This window comes from Watersipora subatra, chromosome 11 (genome assembly GCF_963576615.1).
Source record: "Watersipora subatra chromosome 11, tzWatSuba1.1, whole genome shotgun sequence".
NCBI lineage: Eukaryota > Metazoa > Bryozoa > Gymnolaemata > Cheilostomatida > Watersiporidae > Watersipora > Watersipora subatra.
The window spans coordinates 27,284,833-27,305,083 of record NC_088718.1 but is presented as its reverse complement, the minus strand read 5'-3'; the positions used below and the strand labels follow the sequence as shown (position 1 = coordinate 27,305,083).

At 33.5% G+C, this 20,251-nt stretch overlaps 1 protein-coding gene across 1 annotated transcript; it reads right to left on the bottom strand.

Moving 5' to 3' along the window:
* Positions 1–11,281: 11,281 nt before the first annotated feature.
* LOC137408321 (DNA-directed RNA polymerase II subunit RPB4-like) lies at positions 11,282–19,838 on the bottom strand. The gene is made up of 5 exons (XM_068094809.1): positions 19,677–19,838; positions 17,287–17,344; positions 15,242–15,364; positions 13,824–13,916; positions 11,282–11,471 (listed from the first exon to the last, which is right to left on the bottom strand). Exons 1-5 carry the CDS (start codon positions 19,735–19,737, stop codon positions 11,393–11,395), a joined length of 414 nt encoding a protein of 137 aa, XP_067950910.1. The 5' UTR covers positions 19,738–19,838; the 3' UTR covers positions 11,282–11,392.
* Positions 19,839–20,251: the final 413 nt, after the last annotated feature.

Below are 20,251 nucleotides of genomic sequence, written 5' to 3'. Positions count from 1 at the left end.
CACATGGATACAAAAACTTGAGTAAAACATCGTCTAGTTTTACTTAACTCAACTTACAGAGTTGAGAGTTCTAGTTTTCAAGTTAATTTCTATGAAATGACACACATATATGAAAGATGAGAGAATATATTACGTGTTTACGTTATACATAACGCAAATAAATGGAAACAGTAACAGTTTTTATCAATCCAGTGGACAGTATATAATGTCTACAGGTCTTTACTTTCCCATCATTCGCTAAATATAATAGTCTCACCTTTTTGCGCTGTTGATGTCTCTTGTACGGGCATTATAGTGGTAGACTCTTTGCTACAATGTATTAAGTTTACTGAAAACACCTAACTACAGAAATTATATAACAAGAAAAATAAGCGATTTCTCCAAAATGACAAGTTTTACCGCTATCAACAAAAAAACACAGAAGATAACAGACAAAGGGTGATAATATGGCTGACCTGTAGCTGTGGTAACTAACACAGAAGCAATATGTGTACTTAAAACATGCTTATGAACAGGCTGGCAGAAATTAACTGAGACTATATTAATAGAAAATAGAGTGATAGAGATTAATTGAGAGTAGATTAATAGAGAATAGACTGATAGAGATTAATTGATAGTAGATTAATAGAGAATAGACTGATAAAGATGAACTGTGAGTAGATTAATACAGAATAGACTGATGGAGATGAGCTGAGAGTAGATTAACAGAGAACATACCAACAGAGATGCATTGAGGGTAGATTATTAGAGAATAGACTGACAAGAAAGAATAAAATAGACTGGCTGCGAGTAGAATTGGCAGAAAACATAGTGAGATAAAATAATAGTGCAGACTGGCCCATGGTTGATTCAGTTATTAGTAGGCTTACTTGAGTGTTTGCATATTGGATGAAGTAGAAATGTTAGCATCTTCAAAGTTAACTTCTTCTGCTGTTAACTGCAACTCCTTATGGGAATCATTCTGATAGTACTCTAAAAGTTGTTACAAAACAAAAACAACAAACACCTACTTTTATGATACCTCGGAGCTTTCCTAAATTATAGGCGGTACATAATATAATATAAAGCAGAATATAATCTCCACTCCAAGAGAACAGTCATGTTCGTCTATTTGATGTAATGAGTAGAGGTTAAAACTGTAACTGTAACTTGAGGAGTGTAATTCCCACCCTTTAACTGAACAGATGGACACTTTCACACTTTCATCATTAGATCAGCATTTAGTGCTTCATAATACTTGTACACATACATATTCTCTGTGTTCCATCAAAGCATCTCATTACCTCCCCATGGCACGCTAGACTGTCAGGGTACTGGTATGCGTAATTTAAAAGTAAGAAGTGATATTTTTGATGACAACTGAACTTACAAGCACAGAGAATGTTTAAAAAGAGTTTTTTATTTACCTAGTTGTTAGAGAAAATGCAGTAAACTTAGTTGTTAAGTATATTGTGATAAACCTTGTTTTTAGTCTTTTTAGTAAACCTTCTTATTATGTAATCACTTGTCTAAATTTGTCAATATTCCCTTATTTACTATTTAAGAGAGTTTAAATGTATGACTTACCTCTACAATAAGCTTTCTGATTAGCTGTCACATTCCAAGTCATACTGAAGATTTTTGTTGTTGCATCAATTTTTCCTGTGCATCTCACTGTTTTACTACACTCTGGACAAGTAGCATTCCATAGATATTCGTCACATAAAAGTTCAAATTCATCATTCATATGTTTATCTTCAAATCTAAATGAGTCTGGTGCAAGGTTAGCAAACTTTTCTTCTCCCTCCTTGAACCTGCACATGCTTTCTGTTGAAGATACATAACAAGACCTCTGCAATGCTCTAAGAAGATTTATTTTGACAAAATGTTGTGTTTTAATTTTTTTAGACAATTTGAGAGTATATTCAACACTAATTCAAAACGCTTTAGAATGACCTTAAGAACAATTTTAATTATATAATATATTTAGTATAATTTTAATTATAAATTTACCGTATGTGATAACTTTAACCTGCACAAGATGGAGACCGAGTAAGCTCTCTGTAATGGCAGCGAGATGATGAATCAACTGCATGGGTCTAACAGCAACAGTTGTGAGGCAAGGTTGACTATCATTGCTGTTTAGTAGCAATAGTTTCCAAGGATGGAAAAAGCTGGGTGTATCTACTTCTGCCTTCTGAGATGCCATGAGCAGAAGATGGTTAAGGATGTAGTGAGGATCTACAGCAAGTTTGCTCAACCATGTTTGCAACACAAACAATTGAGAGAGTCTAATATATTGCTTATTCATTCCACCTGTTAGACTCAATCATGTTTGTAACATGGACAGTTGATTCAGTGTAATATATTGCTTATTCATTGCCCTTGTTAGACTCAATCATGTTTGTAACACGGACAGTTGATTCAGTGTAATATATTGCTTATTCATTGCCCTTGTTAGACTCAATCATGTTTGTAACACGGACAGTTGATTCAGTGTAATATATTGCTTATTCATTGCACTTGTTAGACTCAATCATGTTTGTAACACGGACAGTTGATTCAGTGTAATATATTGCTTATTCATTGCCCTTGTTAGACTCAATCATGTTTGTAACACGGACAGTTGATTCAGTGTAATATATTGCTTATTCATTGCCCTTGTTAGACTCAATCATGTTTGTAACACGGACAGTTGATTCAGTGTAATATATTGCTTATTCATTGCACTTGTTAGACTCAATCATGTTTGTAACACAGACAGTTGAGTCGGTGTAATATATTGCTTATTCATTGCACTTGTTAGACTCAATCATGTTTGTAACACAGACAGTTGATTCAGTGTAATATATTGCTTATTCATTGCACTTGTTAGACTCAATCATGTTTGTAACACAGACAGTTGATTCAGTGTAATATATTGCTTATTCATTGCGCTCATTAGACTCAATCATACAGTAGTTTGTTGATCGGAAGACGTTTGCATCAAATGCTGATTAGCAAAATTGAACACAAAGTCAAGTTTTGCTAACGGAGCAAAGCCAATCAAACATCACTCACCCATGTTTGTTACACATATAATTAGGTAAGTTGCCTAACGCATTCAATCTAAGTTAAAAAAACTTTGTTCAAATGCCACTGTCAGTATACATGAAAAGTCTTTTAAAGCTTTACTAAACAGTGCACTAAGCTTTACTAAGTGAAAAGCTTTACTAGGAAGTTGCACACTGGATGTACATCGACAACTCTTCACAATTAAATAATGGAAAGAGGACTATTATTGAAGAAAACTCCGCAGTTAACAAAGAACATCACAAAGAAAAGTCAGTTGCTTTTCTCTTTTTAACGAAGAGAAAAGCAACTGACTACAGTTAAAACAACATTAAATAAAAGTTAACTATGTTAAAATGGCAGTGTAGTCAGATAATAATTTGTTCTCAAAGCTATAAAACATCAGAAAAATAATCAGCTGATTATTTTTGTGTTTTCACTAAAGACATTTACTGATAATTGTTATAAAAGTACCACGTCTTTAAAAAGAACAACAGTTGAATATTGTTACAATAGACATTTGTTTTCAAAATAGGACATTTACTGACTAAGATATGACATAGAATGACATTGTTAATATCATTTAGTAACATACTACAGACATAATAAACTACTAACCATTACACTTACAAAACGAACTGTGAAGAAACAGGAGACTTACCAATGCTCATGTAAACCAGCACATAGTGAACAAGGTAGAGCTGATCCAAGTCAACTCTCCACCACTGGTTGGCTGCGGCCTTTGTTCTAGCATAACTGTTTTGAGACTTCATAAGACCATTGAGAGCTAACGAAGCTGGTGTGTCACTTGCAAAATCTTCACTTTGATATGCCACCTTATTTTCAGCTACACTTTCTGCAAACTAAAATACTTAAAAAAAGGCTTTAAAGAAACTTATTGGTTTGGAACTATAGTCAATACATGAATAATATAAAACTACTATAAGTTTTAGTCAATACATGAATAATATGAACTACTATAACTCATAGTCAATATATGAATAATATGAACTACTATAACTCATAGTCAATATATGAATAATATGGACTACTATAACTCATAGTCAATATATGTATAATATGAACTACTATAAATCATAGTCAATATATGAATAATATGAACTACTATAAATCATAGTCAATATATGAATAATATGAACTACTATAACTCATAGTCAATATATGAATAATATGAACTACTATAACTCATAGTCAATATATGTATAATATGAACTACTATAAATCATAGTCAATATATGAATAATATGAACTACTATAAGTCATAGTCAATATATGAATAATATGAACTACTATAACTCATAGTCAATATATGAATAATATGAACTACATGTACTATAACTCATAGTCAATATATGAATAGTATGAACTACTATAACTCATAGTCAATATATGAATAATATGAACTACTATAACTCATAGTCAATATATGTATAATATGAACTACTATAACTCATAGTCAATATATGAATAATATGAACTACTATAAATCATAGTCAATATATGAATAATATGAACTACTATAACTCATAGTCAATATATGAATAATATGAACTACATGTACTATAACTCATAGTCAATATATGAATAGTATGAACTACTATAAATCATAGTCAATATATGAATAATATGAACTACTATAAATCATAGTCAATATATGAATAATATGAAATACTATAACTCATAGTCAATATATGAATAGTATGAACTACTATAAATCATAGTCAATATATGAATAATATGGACTACTATAAATCATAGTCAATATATGAATAATATGAACTACTATAAATCATAGTCAATATATGAATATGATGACTTATTATAATTTTTACCTGGTAATGCATAGGCGAAAATGACTACTTCTTCTAGAATTAAAAATTTTTCACTAGTCTGAGAGATGAATGCTAAATATCTTCCTATGGTGGGCTGCTGCTGCTGCTCGGCAATGTACTTGGTGACATATGACGTTGCGTATAATTTAGTTATAATGTCCCATGGTTTCTCCAATGGAAGAGTTGGTTCTGACAGTTCATCAACATCCGCTTTCAAGGCAAGTGTCCAATTTGCTAGATTTGCTATAATAACAAAAATCAACTTTCATGGTCAAGTCTACAAGCGTTCATGATTATAGTCCAAGAGTGTTTTGTAATCTAAAGACCTAGCAGAACGTAATGTAGAATGAACTTTATACCTGTAAGTAGCCTGAGATTATTGGCTGACTCAAGCTTTTCAACTTTGAACTTTAAAACTCAAGCTGATGTTTTGTTTTCGATGTCATGACAACTTTTTTCGTGAAATTGAAGTTATTTCTATTGTTAGATGGAATTCACTTTTGTACTTAAACCAAAAATGTTTAGAAACTTGGAAGCAACTTCTGTGATCAGGTCCACAACACTTTATGGATTAGACGGTAGACTATACTTTGTCAAAAAAGTAACTGCTATATTACTGAAAGGGTAAATAGGACAGTTATCAGTTAGTAACTTTTATTTTTTTAAAGATTAGATCATAAGTTATTTAAAAGATGGTACTTTTGTGTTTAGGGTCAAACTATTCTATATAATTCATACTCAAAAATTAATTTATCGCTTCACAAATACTCAAACAACAAATCTCCGCTCAACGCCACGAACAGGCTTTCGATATACCATCAAATGAACCCTCGATATAATATGATAGTTCTAACAGTTGATCACCTCTATAGACTTACAAGCCGGTTGTTGGTAAATGAAGATGGCCAAGACGATATGTTCAAAATTCATGTCTACCCCCCAATATTCGTTTCCCTCAATTTGGGATGATTTGTATGAAATGCTGAGGGGAGCTTTGGCAATGCCATCAACTGGGTAGAAACAATTATCGTATCTTCCGTTCAGAAAGTCCGCCCAATTCCCGCAGAAAGTTTTGTTAAAGCTCTGCCTTGCTGGAAGCAAATAATGAGAATACGTGTTAAGGAATGTTCTGTGAAAGATCTTTAAGTTGATGACAAATTTGGTCTAACAAGTTCCTCAGTTATTAAAAAGCAGAAGGCACCGCATCATATTGTATCAGCTGTTTAAATAGGGTTTATGAAGACAGCAAACTAATTAACTTATAAAAATCTACTAAACCATGTTAGTAGCAATCCTAACACTGCTAGCCCAGGCATTTATTTGTATTTAAAAAATAGAAAAGCATCTTGGAGATGATTTGAGTCACCCTGAGGCATAAAATTATCGACAAATAGTGAAAAGGTATTCCTATCTCATAGTGAACTTACGCAAACCATAAATTCGAAGATCAGTTAACATTAATCTTTGAATGGGCTGAAACATGATAGCTAGAGAATAGCCAGTCATGTCTCCAATAGGAAAACGAGCTTCAAATTTATTTCTATATGTCGATTGAGGTGGAACCCGGCTCACCATATCCCAGGTACTGCTGTTCAAGTTAGGAAACTCTCTAAATCCCTTGCTGATAGACGCCAGGATATAAAAATCCTCGTATATTTGCCAGTTGGCTGTAAAAGAACTAACAAGTGTTAAAAAACCGTTATAATAAAAAGAATACATGAATAGTAATATTTATTATACAGATTAGTATGATAAAATAGTATTCATATGATAATAGTTATAAAACAGAGAGAATGTATTGTAGTAGTTAGTAGACACAGAGACTGTACGATAGTAGTTATTAGACGGATAGACTGTACGATAGTAGTCATTAGACAGAGAGAATGTATAATAGTACATGTAGTTATTAGACTGAGAGACTGTATGATAGTAGTTATTAGACAGATAGACTGTACGATAGTAGTTATTAGACATCGAGACTGTATGATAATAGTTATTAGACAGATAGACTGTATGATAATGGTTAGTTAACAGATACTTTTTGGCACAGTATGTCGTTTTTCTGACAGCTGTCAATCATCTTTTTTGTTGCTAGTATCAAACTATCTTCAATTTACAACTAAAAAGCCTTACTTCTTTTTACCTTACATTTCTCCATCTCGCGCTGAGGTACATTAACTTATCATACCTTCATTGTCTCCTGCTAAGAAAACAATTGACAGAAATGAGTAGCATGTGTCAAACTCTAAAATAATCCACTGATTAAGCTCGTCACTTAATGTCCACTCTGTCAGGTGACTGTCATCATTCAGCAGGTGCTTGTTTCCATAGTTGGTGCTTACATTTATTTGAGCAGAAGAAATGTTAATCAACTCTACGAAACCTGCAAGTGCAAAATTTAAATTCACGTCTGGTTATGATTTCTGCATATTACTTATAAAAGCTTTTCGTTAAAATGCGATTTGCAAAAATGCCATCTCGTTTTAACAACTTGATCAGAATCAAGTAGATAGATTATGAATCAGTCATAGCATAAACAGAATTAATGCGTCTGTATACCTTACGGAATGAAAATCATCAACGTAAGCTCTTAGCCTTTTGCCAAGTACATGTAATAAAACTTGTCTACAAACTTTACCATGTTTCATTTCAATGATTGTCTCATGTCAGAGGTTATTTTACTAAAGAATATTTGGCATTGATGTCATTTCAAGATCCCTTGATTAAGTATGACCCAAAATAAAGGTTAAATAGTGAAGACATATTGTACCATGTCATTTGTGACAAAACACTTGCGAACAATGGCTGTGGTTTTGATGAATATGAAATGACACTTTAGTAACAATCTGCAACACTATCTTGTCTATTCTCACCTTCATATTCAGGACTTCTTGGAATCCTGTAAAACACATTTAATTGATTTAATTGAACCACTTTGTTTCTGAAGTTTTATACCAAGGAGGGTTATGCCAGATAAGCTGGCTGAACTAAGACCAATCATATCCATAAACATGTGGTATCCATGTATGTGTTTCAAGATATAAATGATATATGTACATATTTTATATTGTTGTTTGCCATCTTTATTATTGGTACAGAGATTTTAATTCCTAATTACACATTCTGTTCCTGCGCTGGTAATCTTTTGTAACAGCTATGAGATAACAAACTTCAATAATAGAGCCTAAAGTAAAAGCTAAGCTGCATTGAGTTGCCAAGGGCAGATCACTAAAGACAGTCTCTAAAAACAACATCCTGGCTTAAGAAAATAGAAGAAAGCAAGTTTCAAAATCAGAGACGATGCCTTTAATCGTAAAATGTTCGTCTACATAAAAGTTATAATGCCAACAGTGAACCTATTTTGTTGTTTACAGATCGGGTGTTAGAAATAATAGTTTTCATCACTACTTGTCACAAATTCAGAGTAAACACTGTATACGCTAAAGGATTGTTGGCTAAGCATTCTAGTGCAGTATCTTACTATACCAGAACAATGTACTTGCGCATCTTTACTATGCCCTAACAGTGTACCTGAGTATCTCTATTATGTCCTAACAGTGTACCTGAGTATCTCTATTAAATGCTAACAGTGTACCTGAGTATATCTATTATGTCCTAACAGTGTACCTGAGTATATCTATTATGTCCTAACAGTGTACCTGAGTATCTCTATTATGTCCTAACAGCATACTTGAGTATTTCTATTATGTCCTAACAGTGTATCTGAGTATCTCTATTATACCACAACAGTGTACCTGAGTATCTCTATTATGTCCTAACAGTGTACCTGAGTATCTCTATTATGTGCTAACAGTGTACCTGAGTATCTCTATTATGTCCTAACAGTGTACCTGAGTATCTTTACTATGTCCTAACAGTGTACCTGAGTATATCTATTATGTCCTAACAGTGTACCTGAGTATCTCTATTATGTCCTAACAGTGTACCTGAGTATCTCTATTATGTCCTAACAGTGTACCTGAGTATCTCTATTATGTCCTAACAGTGTACCTGAGTATATCTATTATGTTTTAACGAAGTACCTGCATATCTCTATTATGCCCTAACAATATACCTGCCTATACATGTATATATTATGCCCTATCAATAGACCTGCATATACATGTATATATTATGCCCTATCAATATACCTGCATATACATGTATATATTATGCCCTAACAATAGACCTGCATATACATGTATATATTATGCCCTAACAATAGACCTGCATATACATGTATATATTATGCCCTATCAATAGACCTATGTATATGCATAATGCCCATGTAAAATATTTAAGCCACTGTGGATCACATGCACGGGCTTAAATATGATTAACTTGTATACACTGAATTACATGAACTGATGTAGCCTTGTCACACTCACTAAAATAGCATGGGGACACTCACTGAAGTGCTATACTCACCCCTTGACTAATACAAGCAAAATAAAGAAAAGGAAATATCGCTTAGAACACATGCTTGGTCATTTTATTAGCAATAATGATCGATATGAATAAAGGAATGTATATAATTGCAAATATGTGTGTATTGTATGTTTGTATGTAATAATTAAACATGGTTTTCTTTCTTTTCTCTACTCTACAGTCTTTGGCACGCCATCAAATTGTCAGTCGTCACAACCTGTCATGCCAGATACAATGTTTCTCTAACATTGCACGAAACAATAAATCAAATCAAACAAAACCACATAATATATGCATTCAGATTAATCTATACATATTAGTCTGTTTGTCTGTTGCTTGTCTGTTATTTGTATGTCCAGTTATAGCGATTAAAATCTAGAAATAAAAAATCTATTTCACACTGAAACTCAGAATTGAACTCGGAACATGCGGGTCTGGAAACAGGCAGCGCTAAACTATTAGACCAAGCGACTGCATTACTAGGCAATAGCACAATTGTGGTCATACTCATTACATGAGTTACAATACCCATTTTTGAAGTGTCTGGGAGAATACTGCCTGTTATTACTAGCACGTTTGAACTTATGTGTGATTGTATGATTATGATTATTCAGCTGGCTTCATACGTGGCTCTTATTATAGTAAAGATTTAGACTAGCTTAAGATACTAGTTTAAGTTACTCAAGTTCATTAGGTAATTAATTCATTACCTGTGCAACGCCAGGCATTCAGCTACATGTAGTTGTTATCATATGGCATTGAATGGTACTGCTACCCCCAGCTTCTAGAACGTTGCTCCTTCGGGTTACAATGTCCCTGTTATACAATATTTTTCACCTTACAAAGTGGAACACAATGGTTTTTTGTCTTCGCCATACGAATTCAACAAAAATTTTGCTCGATGTTCAAACTTGGTTTGTCTGTCGGTGTGCTTACTATGTCGAAATAACAAAAATGCTGATAAGCTGTTCGCTAAAAACCTTTTCACAACGTTTGAGAAATACGATGACCAATTTCTCTCAGTTTGGTCTTCGTGTGAAAAGTGGTATTATCTTCCCTTCAAAACTAGCAGCAAAGTTGGAGTTGCAATCTCGTCGAACAGACGGTTAGGGATCAGACAACTTACAGTATCTTATTCTGCTAACAAAAATCCACTTCATTACGACAACAGCATCGCTTGGGCTTTCTTGTCGAATTAGGTTGAAAAAGGTGTTGAGGTCGATTAAAAGTTATAGCGAAAAGGAGCTGGAAACCTGGAGCTGGAGGTGATAAAACTTTAGTTCAGTGAATCAGTTGAAAATCCATACTAGAACTTAGCTTCAGGTGTGCATTTAGTAATATAAAATTATTTAAGTGAAATCCATAGTTTGCGTTAGACGTCTGTATCGAAGGTAAGAACTCCCTAAGATACATCCTGCACATATTACATTATGTTACATTTTATTACAGATCATAACCACTAAATACACTAATTACACTAAAGTTACTGCAGGTAACCATAGTTACTAAGGTTAACATACTCTTTTATCACTAGTTTTTAACATGTACTTATATAGACTTTTGATTGATAATTTTTACCAGGGAATGTTTGCATTATAAAATTACTATAGGTTTTTATTTCCCTTTATACGACATTTTCGCTATACGATGCCAACCAAGGAACGAATTAAAATCATATGGCGATGGCACACTGTATTGCTTTAACTGGCTGGCTGTGTCATAAACATACAAAGAAAGTAGCATTGTGAACTACCTGCCAGTTGATGAAGAGTTACGTCAACTAAATAGGCTATCTTGTTAAGTTTTATGCTTTACTGGCAAAGGTGGAAGAGTGTCAATCTACCATGCAAAGATTTGCAATTTCGAACACCATTGAAAGAAGTCTTTTTTCCTAACCTCAAAACTTGGTTATGGACAAACGAACACACTTTTATATGGTAAGGAATAAAAGACAGGCATGAGAAGATGACTTCAAAGGGGAGCCACTTGTATTTGGTAGCAGAATCTCTGCCAAATTATATGAATGACAAATAATATCTACAAGTCTATATACAAAACAACACATCTGTCAACAGAGATGGTCAGTACTGGAAGCTTCTCTTGCTCTTTATATCATCCAATATCGGCTGCAGGTCCTCGTCAAGAAATCGTTCCTCAAGGCTATAAAATATAAACATGGAAGTGAGCATCTCACTGGACAGTAATGATATATGAATATAGACATGTAGGTGAACACTTCGTTTGACAGTAATAATATATAGGTGTCTATGAGTATAAACATGAAGGTGAGCACGCCCCTCACTATAGTAATCTATATATACAGTAGCCGCTCCTACAACATAAATAATCTGTTCCAAGAGCCTTATAGAGATTTTATGTTATACGAACAGTAAGATACATGATAAGAACAGTAAGATACATGTAAATCATTTAATCTGTTCCAAGATAATCTCAAACTCATCCTTTTGCGATTCAAAATAAACAAACTAAACTTTACCTCTTAATTTGCTGATTGTACAGTAACTGTAGTATTGCTGGTTTGTATAGGCAAGTTTTCTCTTCTTCTTATCGCTTACACTTGGTTAGGGTTCATGGTTATGATAATTTTACGTTAAATTAACTTATTGTAAAATTACGACAATCATGGATCCCAAACTGACTGAAAGTAATAAAAAGAAGAAATGTTGGCGATAAAATAAAAGGTTGAGTCTAGTTTATTATTATTAATAGTTTATTTATTAGTTTATTTATTTATGAATGACTAAACAGTTGAATTTGGGAAGATCTTGGAAAGGATTAGGTAATTTACATGTAATTTACCGATCGTATAACATAAAATTACTATAACGCATCTGTTCCCCGAGAGGATTATTCCCGCTGTTGGAGATATATAGCTGCTGTATAAATACTTTTACATTAGTTTTATTTTTAATTTGTTTTATTTTTAATGTAAATTAGCTTGCAACAAATTTAAACAGCCTACGGTGATAATAATAGTTGCAGAAGAAAGGAAATAGGCACTGGTAATATAATAGAAGACAACAACGTTTAAATAACTAACCAATGGCATAATAGCTCAATGTTTTGGTGAGAAAAACCAAGATGGCAGCCTAGCTGGGTATACACATTGGAAGAATTGACCCAATAAATAACTATTGTGTGCATCCAGGCCCAATTAATCGATTGGCTGCTCGTTAATGATGGACCCAGTGTTACTAAAATGCTTGTATCCCCTTTTCTATTAATTTTATCTTAATTCTGTTTTTTATTAAAGAAGAAGACATCTCAAGCTACAATACATCTCTATATCAAGATAATTTATTTACGTACAAGCAAAGAAACTTTTTACAAGCATAATAAATAAACGCTTCAAATCGCTAAATGATTAAAAAATGGACTAACAAAAGCCAACCCAACCTGACAAGCTATAAGTTTAGGTTGTAGGCACATTTGTTACCATGAGCAGTGAAAGAAATTAAGAAGATCCATGCACTACACGTGATTATGTAAAACATGGTCGGTAAATTTCTGATTGTATTCAGCTATTGAATAATTATTAATAATACAACAATAATAAGTATTATTGTTTTAATTTTTTATTAATTCTAACAGTAAGTAGTAAAGCTGCTTCAAAATCAAAAAAAAATATTAGTAAAATTAAAGTTTTACTCAACTCGTAAAAAACTACTATCACAGCTTTCATACTCAGCCAGATAGTAGAATCTATCGTTATTATTTCATGGCTTGCTCAGCCTTTATTCAAAGTCTAGTACTTACCTGTAAGTAAACCTTATAATCACATCTGCTCTTGAGACTTATCTAGAGCTAGTGATAAAGTGGTAGAGTTGGGATGTAATATGGAAATTATAATGATACTGCTACAAAAAGATACTCAAATTTTGCTGATATGATTGACTTTTCTAATAACTTCAGAGAAAAAGCCTTATTGGCCTGTTTTACTAGTTTCAACCTATAGCAACCTAGTAGTCAATGTTTAGAATGTGTACTTTCGGAATATTGCAAAAGAATTATGATATAGCAAACGGCTTTTGCACAAATCGCTTAAAAAGTAAATCTTATGGAATAACCCAGGGGATTCAGCCCAGGAAAAAACAACTTCTCGTATATTTTGGAATTAGGACTGAAAAGGTTAAAAGAAGCAAAAATAATCTTACTTTCTTTTACACAAGAACAATGGGTAAAAGTTGTTGTCTTTGTTTGTAACAAGTTTCTAGCAATATTCAATGCCATTAAACAATAAACAACTAGAAACACTGTACAAACAATTTTATCTGGAGTTTCCTAGAGTCTACAAGGGAAGGTAACTCCAAACTTATCAAGTTGGTGTGGTCAAACTGTTAAAGGGTTGTCCGTCCACTTGCTAGCTTATAGCTAGTACAGGAAATTAATCAAAGCCAGCTTTAATTATTTGCATGAAAGATGAGATAAGGAACAATTACAGAGCATACAAAATGGAGGAATAGAAAGGGCAGACAATAAATAATGATTAACCTCGGAATGAGAGTCTTGGCCTCTTCTGCTGTTTCTGGGGCAAGATTAGCAATGGCCGCCAACTCAAACTTGTGAAACCTCTTCTGCAGGAGGCTAAAAATAGAGAAGGACAGAGTACTGAGCTTACGAAAACAACTGTCAAATGCTGAAATTGGTTTGTTACCATCGGAGAAGACCAGCTGTATTCCTTAGCGTCTAAACATTCTATTGATATATAAATACCCATAGTATCTGGATGGGAGACACCAAATACGTTGGTATAAGCGATTTGGTCTGAATAAGCCTAATGAACAATTGCATACCAACTATTTTGTCTGGCTGTGTAGTTGATATCGGCTATTGAGTTCAAAATGCAGAGTTACGAGTCTCTATTCTGTTGGTCTCTTTGCAATGACAGATGGATATAATCGCTAGATGAATATAATCCTGCAGTCACTTGAATTGAGCGTTTTAACAACAATCAAGTTTTGTCAATCCTAATCTTGAAACATCCTGGCAGTCAGATCATCTCAATAGACAAAAACAACCACAAAGAATCTAGAAATACCGATACTTTTTGATAAAATCTACTAAGATTTTATGCCAGTTTACCTTTGACTCTTTCAATACCAGACTAATTTCTTCAACGAGAAATAATTCTACCGGTAATAACATAATAATAAATAATAATACCGGGAGTAACATATTCGGTTAAACTTTATATTTGACAAGAGCGAGTATAAATTGTCATAATTTTTGAACCACACGGTCTATAAAAACATTTGATACCAAATCAATCAGCATAAAATTCTACATCAGCTGATGCCATCAAAATACCACAAATGTGTTGCAGAATGAGCTTGGACACTCTTTCGATCATTTTATCTACGACCGTGAGCGTGTCTGAATCGAACGAATTATCCATATTGCTACAGCTCATGGCATTATTATTACAGCAAAAAGTAAACTAATTACGCTCAGTAGTAGTAGTAATGTTCACTAAAGACCACCTAAAGTCCATGGACCTAGAATTAGTGAAACCTTCACAGCTGTAATGCGTCTGACAACTGGTTATTGCTAAGAACAAATTGCGATAAAAAAATTAAGGTGTTGCAAAGCGAAACTATGCTCAGGATGGTTCGTAAACCTGTTTTCTATTGGTCAACGCATGCAGATAATCGTTTTCTTTTATTTAAGTAGAAATACGATAAGCTAATTAATAACTACTCACTAATCAGAAACTCTGATCACAATACTTATTAAAACCGCACCATGCGGTTTTAATAAGTATTGGTGCAACAAACGCTATACCCAAACGCTTTGCTAAGCCATAATACGTGGCTCGCGGTTGTGAAAGAGTTTGACAGTTTTACCCAACTATTTTGTTCAGCTCTGTAAGACCACAGTACATTATTGAGATGATAAATAGAGCCACCTACACCCTGATGGCAGATATAGTCTCCCTGTTCTTGTACTTGCTGAACCTCTGGGCATAGTTTAGGGTCTTCATAAAGACTTTGGAGAGCTCTTGCTCTTCCTCAGCCTCTTCATTCTGCTTTTGTCTGTAAGATTGCCACTACCTCTGAGCTGTATATAACCTCATTATGAAGGCCAAAAATTTCAATAGCAATGTCAGGAGAACCTCTACTTACGAAATACTCTACATACAAAATTTTCAAGTTATGAAACGTCTGTGGGTAGAAATCTCGCTTCAACTTACAAAAACTATTTCTAGATATAAAAGGCCCTTCTTACTTTTTCCTTTTTGTTCGTTTCAGGTTTTGGCCCATTTGCTTCCCATGGGTACAACTCATCTAACTATACAGTACACAATGTATACAGTAAAGGTACCATTGTATACGGTAGGGGTACCATTGCATACAGTAGAAGTACCACTGTTTACAATAGAGGTACCACCGTATACATTAGCGGTATTACAGTATACAGCAGAGGTATCTGTATATATCTGAATATATCTGTATATATCTGTATATATATATATACATATATATATACATATATATACATATATATATACATATATATACATATATATATACATATATATATATATACATATATATATATACAGATATATATATATATATATATATATATATATATATATATATATATATATATATATATATATATATATATATATATATATATATATATATATATATATGTATATATATGTATACTGCAAACATCCATTTGAGCACCACCTTTAATTGAACGTCATCTCTAATAGACCACCACTTTGACATTCATTATGTTTAACTTTTAAAAACACATGATAGAAACTGATCAGCAGTAAATTATCCACAAAATGGTATAATGACACAATAACGACTAGATTACATCAAAACACCGAATTCTTTCGTTGTTATTGCTGTAGCTGCTATGGTTTTAGTGACGGTCTGCCTGAAAAGATCGATCCTCAGAATCCCTATAACTACACTCTGATTCGAAGTCACTAAGGTATAAATCCAACCCATTGTCTTCAGATTCGTCCATTAGCTGGTTTACAACATGACCTGAAAACTTTAAAACATTTAAATAATTGTTGAGAATACTCTTCAGTAACTTCTTGCGAGGTGATAGCAGTCATTGTTGTCATGTATCGAAATACGTTTTCTACTTTGGAAAGTTTTTTTCATTTTTCCATCGCGATAAGTAAAAACTTAATTGTATCGTCGAAATCGTCGTATGAGGCGCAATATTTTAGCCTCATTCATCGAAAATATTTCGACAAATGAGGTTGCACGAAAGTGTAAACAGAAGCTATCTTGTTCAACTACGTCCCATTTGAGCCGTTTTGAAAATGGATTCCAAACTACGGCGTTTTTGTATTGGCTGCGATTAACTGGTCATTTTTGAGCTTTTAAGAGCTTGTAATCACATTTCCACATATTTTGCACCTACAACATAGCAGAGTAAGACATGGTGAACCTTTTGATACCAAATACCTGTAATGTGAATTTTGTTGCAAGTCAACCTTTAAAGTAATTCCTTGTTTAACTCTGTCTGGAACCTCAACGTATATAAAAAACCGCCTAGCAAAAATTCTGAGGCCGACGACATTAATGTCACTCCGCCCGAAAGAGAGAGCAAGATATAGACGACATTACCATCACTTCGCAAAAAACCGATTAAATTTATCATCTTAAAATTTTGACGAGCTAGTCGCAAAAATAGCCTTCATTTGAATGTCACCTCTAATAAAGCGCCACTATAGTGAAAGGGCTGAAAAATACAGCACCATGGGGCTCAAATAGAGGTTTTGCAGTATATATATATATATACAATGTATATACATTATATATATACAATGTACAGTACATGCGGGTGTACGAGTAGACATGCACACAGAGATATACACTGACATTATACATAACCACTTGGAAACATATCCAGAGACTTGCCCACATAGGCATATAAACGGCTGCGTGGCCCCTGAAACTTGATAAAAAATACATACCTGTGCTCTAGCAGCATATTCACCTCAGAGACGAGTAATGTCTCCGCATTCTCAAATTCTGTAAGCAAATACAGTCAAAGTGTCACATGCAGCATGCTTGCAACTTCCTACAGTAAGAACTCCATCAATCACACCAAGGAGGAAAGTGCTCAAATTTTTCACTTTGCTTTTTACGTCTTTACGTTTCCTTCTTATTTTGAGTGAAGCTGCTAGTAGCTCTACTTAACTAACTTACATAGTTTGCAGTTTGTAGTTTGCACACTACATTTTTATATGGCTGTTGAACGCAAAAAATATGAGAATTTGTCAAACTAAAACTCGTATGTCAATAATATAGAAAAATGGGTTCATCAGCATTCTGATGTGCAATAAAATACAGAGAATTTGCATGAGCAAAAATTTAATTTTATCAAAAAATCACAAAAATTGATTTGAGTCAAAAAAATCCGATGTTTTCAAAAAAAATCTGTCTTCCAACATGCTCAAAGGCAGAAAACTGGCTTGGATAATTGTTCAAATAATCCTTTATATTTTTAGTAATAAACAAAAATTAATCTGAACTGGATTCAAGAGCTACAGCAAAGCCTATAACAAATTATTCCAATACACTTTAATTAAAAAGGAAGAAGTAGTACTAAGAGTAGGATTCACCTGGTCTAAAAATAATTCTATCCAATTTAGGCCTACTTCTCATAAATAGCAATCAGCGGCATCCCACTGATTGGTTTACTCTATTTTAACTAGTTTTAATTGAATTTGTAATAAATAAAATTGAAAAAGGTTAACAGCTATTATTGTCCTACTACAAACTACCTTAATACATCTGTTAAAAGGTCGAAAAGAATGCATCACTCACTTTAACAACAGGTATGGCTATAGGGCGCCCAACTCTCTATTTTCACTGAGCTATGACGCTAACTGAGCCTGTTAAAAAGTGTATATAAACGTAAAATTAACTAATTTCTACCTAATACATGCTTTAGTACAAACTTGTTGCAATGGTACATAAATTTAGCAACAGTTGCGATAAGGGTGTACACAACTGTAACAGTGCAATAAAACTTCTAGTTACGAAGCGAATTTGTGTTAAAATCTGTTTGCATATTAAAATGGTCGAAACGAATACCCTTACTAGAATTGAACTCGTTTCACAGCTCGAAGACTTGCAATCATTTAATAGTTTTTGCGTGTAATAATACGTAGTATTAAAATAAGTGTGTTAAATATAACAATGCAAACAACTAAACGTGAAAACTAATATACCGTTATATATATATGTAAAAACCAAGTCAACAAAGAAATAATCGATGAAGACACACAAACTTAACTTAAATATTTTTTGCTTTTCTATATTTAGCTTTTATATTTTACTACACTCTTCGCCATCATTTTCAAGAAAGAATGTGGCACACATTTCTGACAAACTTTAAACACCGCTTGTTAAAAATTACTTTGCGTGTAGAGCAAATTATTTTGTGAAAATTTAAGATGTTTGTCATAATATTTGTTGAAGCCTCAATGCCTAACATGAACTACACTAAATGATTTCATCGTTTATATAAACCTCAAACTCAAATGCCTAATCGGCTGCATTGTTTTGTGAAAATATATTATAAATCAAAACATGACAAATGTTGTGCCGGGCATAAGTATGTTGTCAAAATGTTCCTGAGCGTACATAGCAGCAAGGTGGTAGCTTGAGCTTACACATCCAGGTATGCAAAACATTGCTTAATTTACTCAAGAAATAGACAGTCTTGATTTTGCTCCACTCGTTTGAGCAACTCCAACTGTATGTTGAATTTCTCCCAAATCGCCATGTAGTTTTGTGATCAGGACCCAATGCCCAAGCAAAAAATTGTTTTTCTCTGCAAAACCACTGTAGAGTAACCTTGCTCAAAATTCAGGCCAGCTTTCTGTTTCTACATACTGCAAACTGCTCTCAAGCGACATATTATATTATAGGGTAGAAATTAATGTCAAGTCATACCTACCTTTGGAACATGTATACAGTGGACATTTTTCAGTAGTCTAACAAATTCTCATGAGAGGCTAACACAAACAATGGATTCTTTTTAGGCTTCTAACATATACTACTGAAACCAAAAGCTACACAAATCTGTTTATAATAAATCATGCACAAGTTTTACTACGCAGTAGATACGAACTTGGCATGAAATGGTTACTTTGTACAGAACCTTTTGAATTTGGGTGATCGACTTCGCAATAGGCCACAAACCATTAAAAGATAGTAGATGTCCGACATAGAGTCAAAACCAAAACTGATTCCTACTAAGTATAGGGCAACACCTAAAAATTAACATAACGTATGTAAGCCACAAAGGGCCTGTGATACTTTACACGTCCTTAATCAATAAACAAGAAACAACCTTTTGGAAATTTCAGTTCACTGGCCTCTTCTTCTACTTGGTCTGAAGATGAAGTCGCCATATATTGATTAATAACAAGAGAAAACACAAAAACTGGAGATGAACACTTTTGATCGTAATTTGGAGAAATTTTCACGAAGCTTTCACTAAGATTGGGCTAGCTGCCAGTCTTCTACGCTTACGGATGCTTGATATGTCGGTCCGCAGTTGAGTGGCCACGATTAGCAGCTATGCGAAGTGATTTAACTGCAATCGCTGTTTTGGCCGAACGCTTTCAATGAAATATTTCTCTGCGATACTAGCCCGATATATAATTATGTCTATTAAAATCAAAAGACGGTAATTATATTACCGTACATGTTTTATGAACTACGATAGGCCATAACTCCATATAGGCTATGGGCCGAGCAGGCAAAAGAGCTCTAGAAATGATGTTCCGTTGGTACCCCTTTCAGTAGCAATTTCTGCAGTGATTTAGACTAATTTGGGTATGGAGAATTCAAAAATAAAGAGTTGCTGCGGCTGCCATTCCCACTTCTATGAGAAATTTGATAAAAAAATATATTTTAGGATTT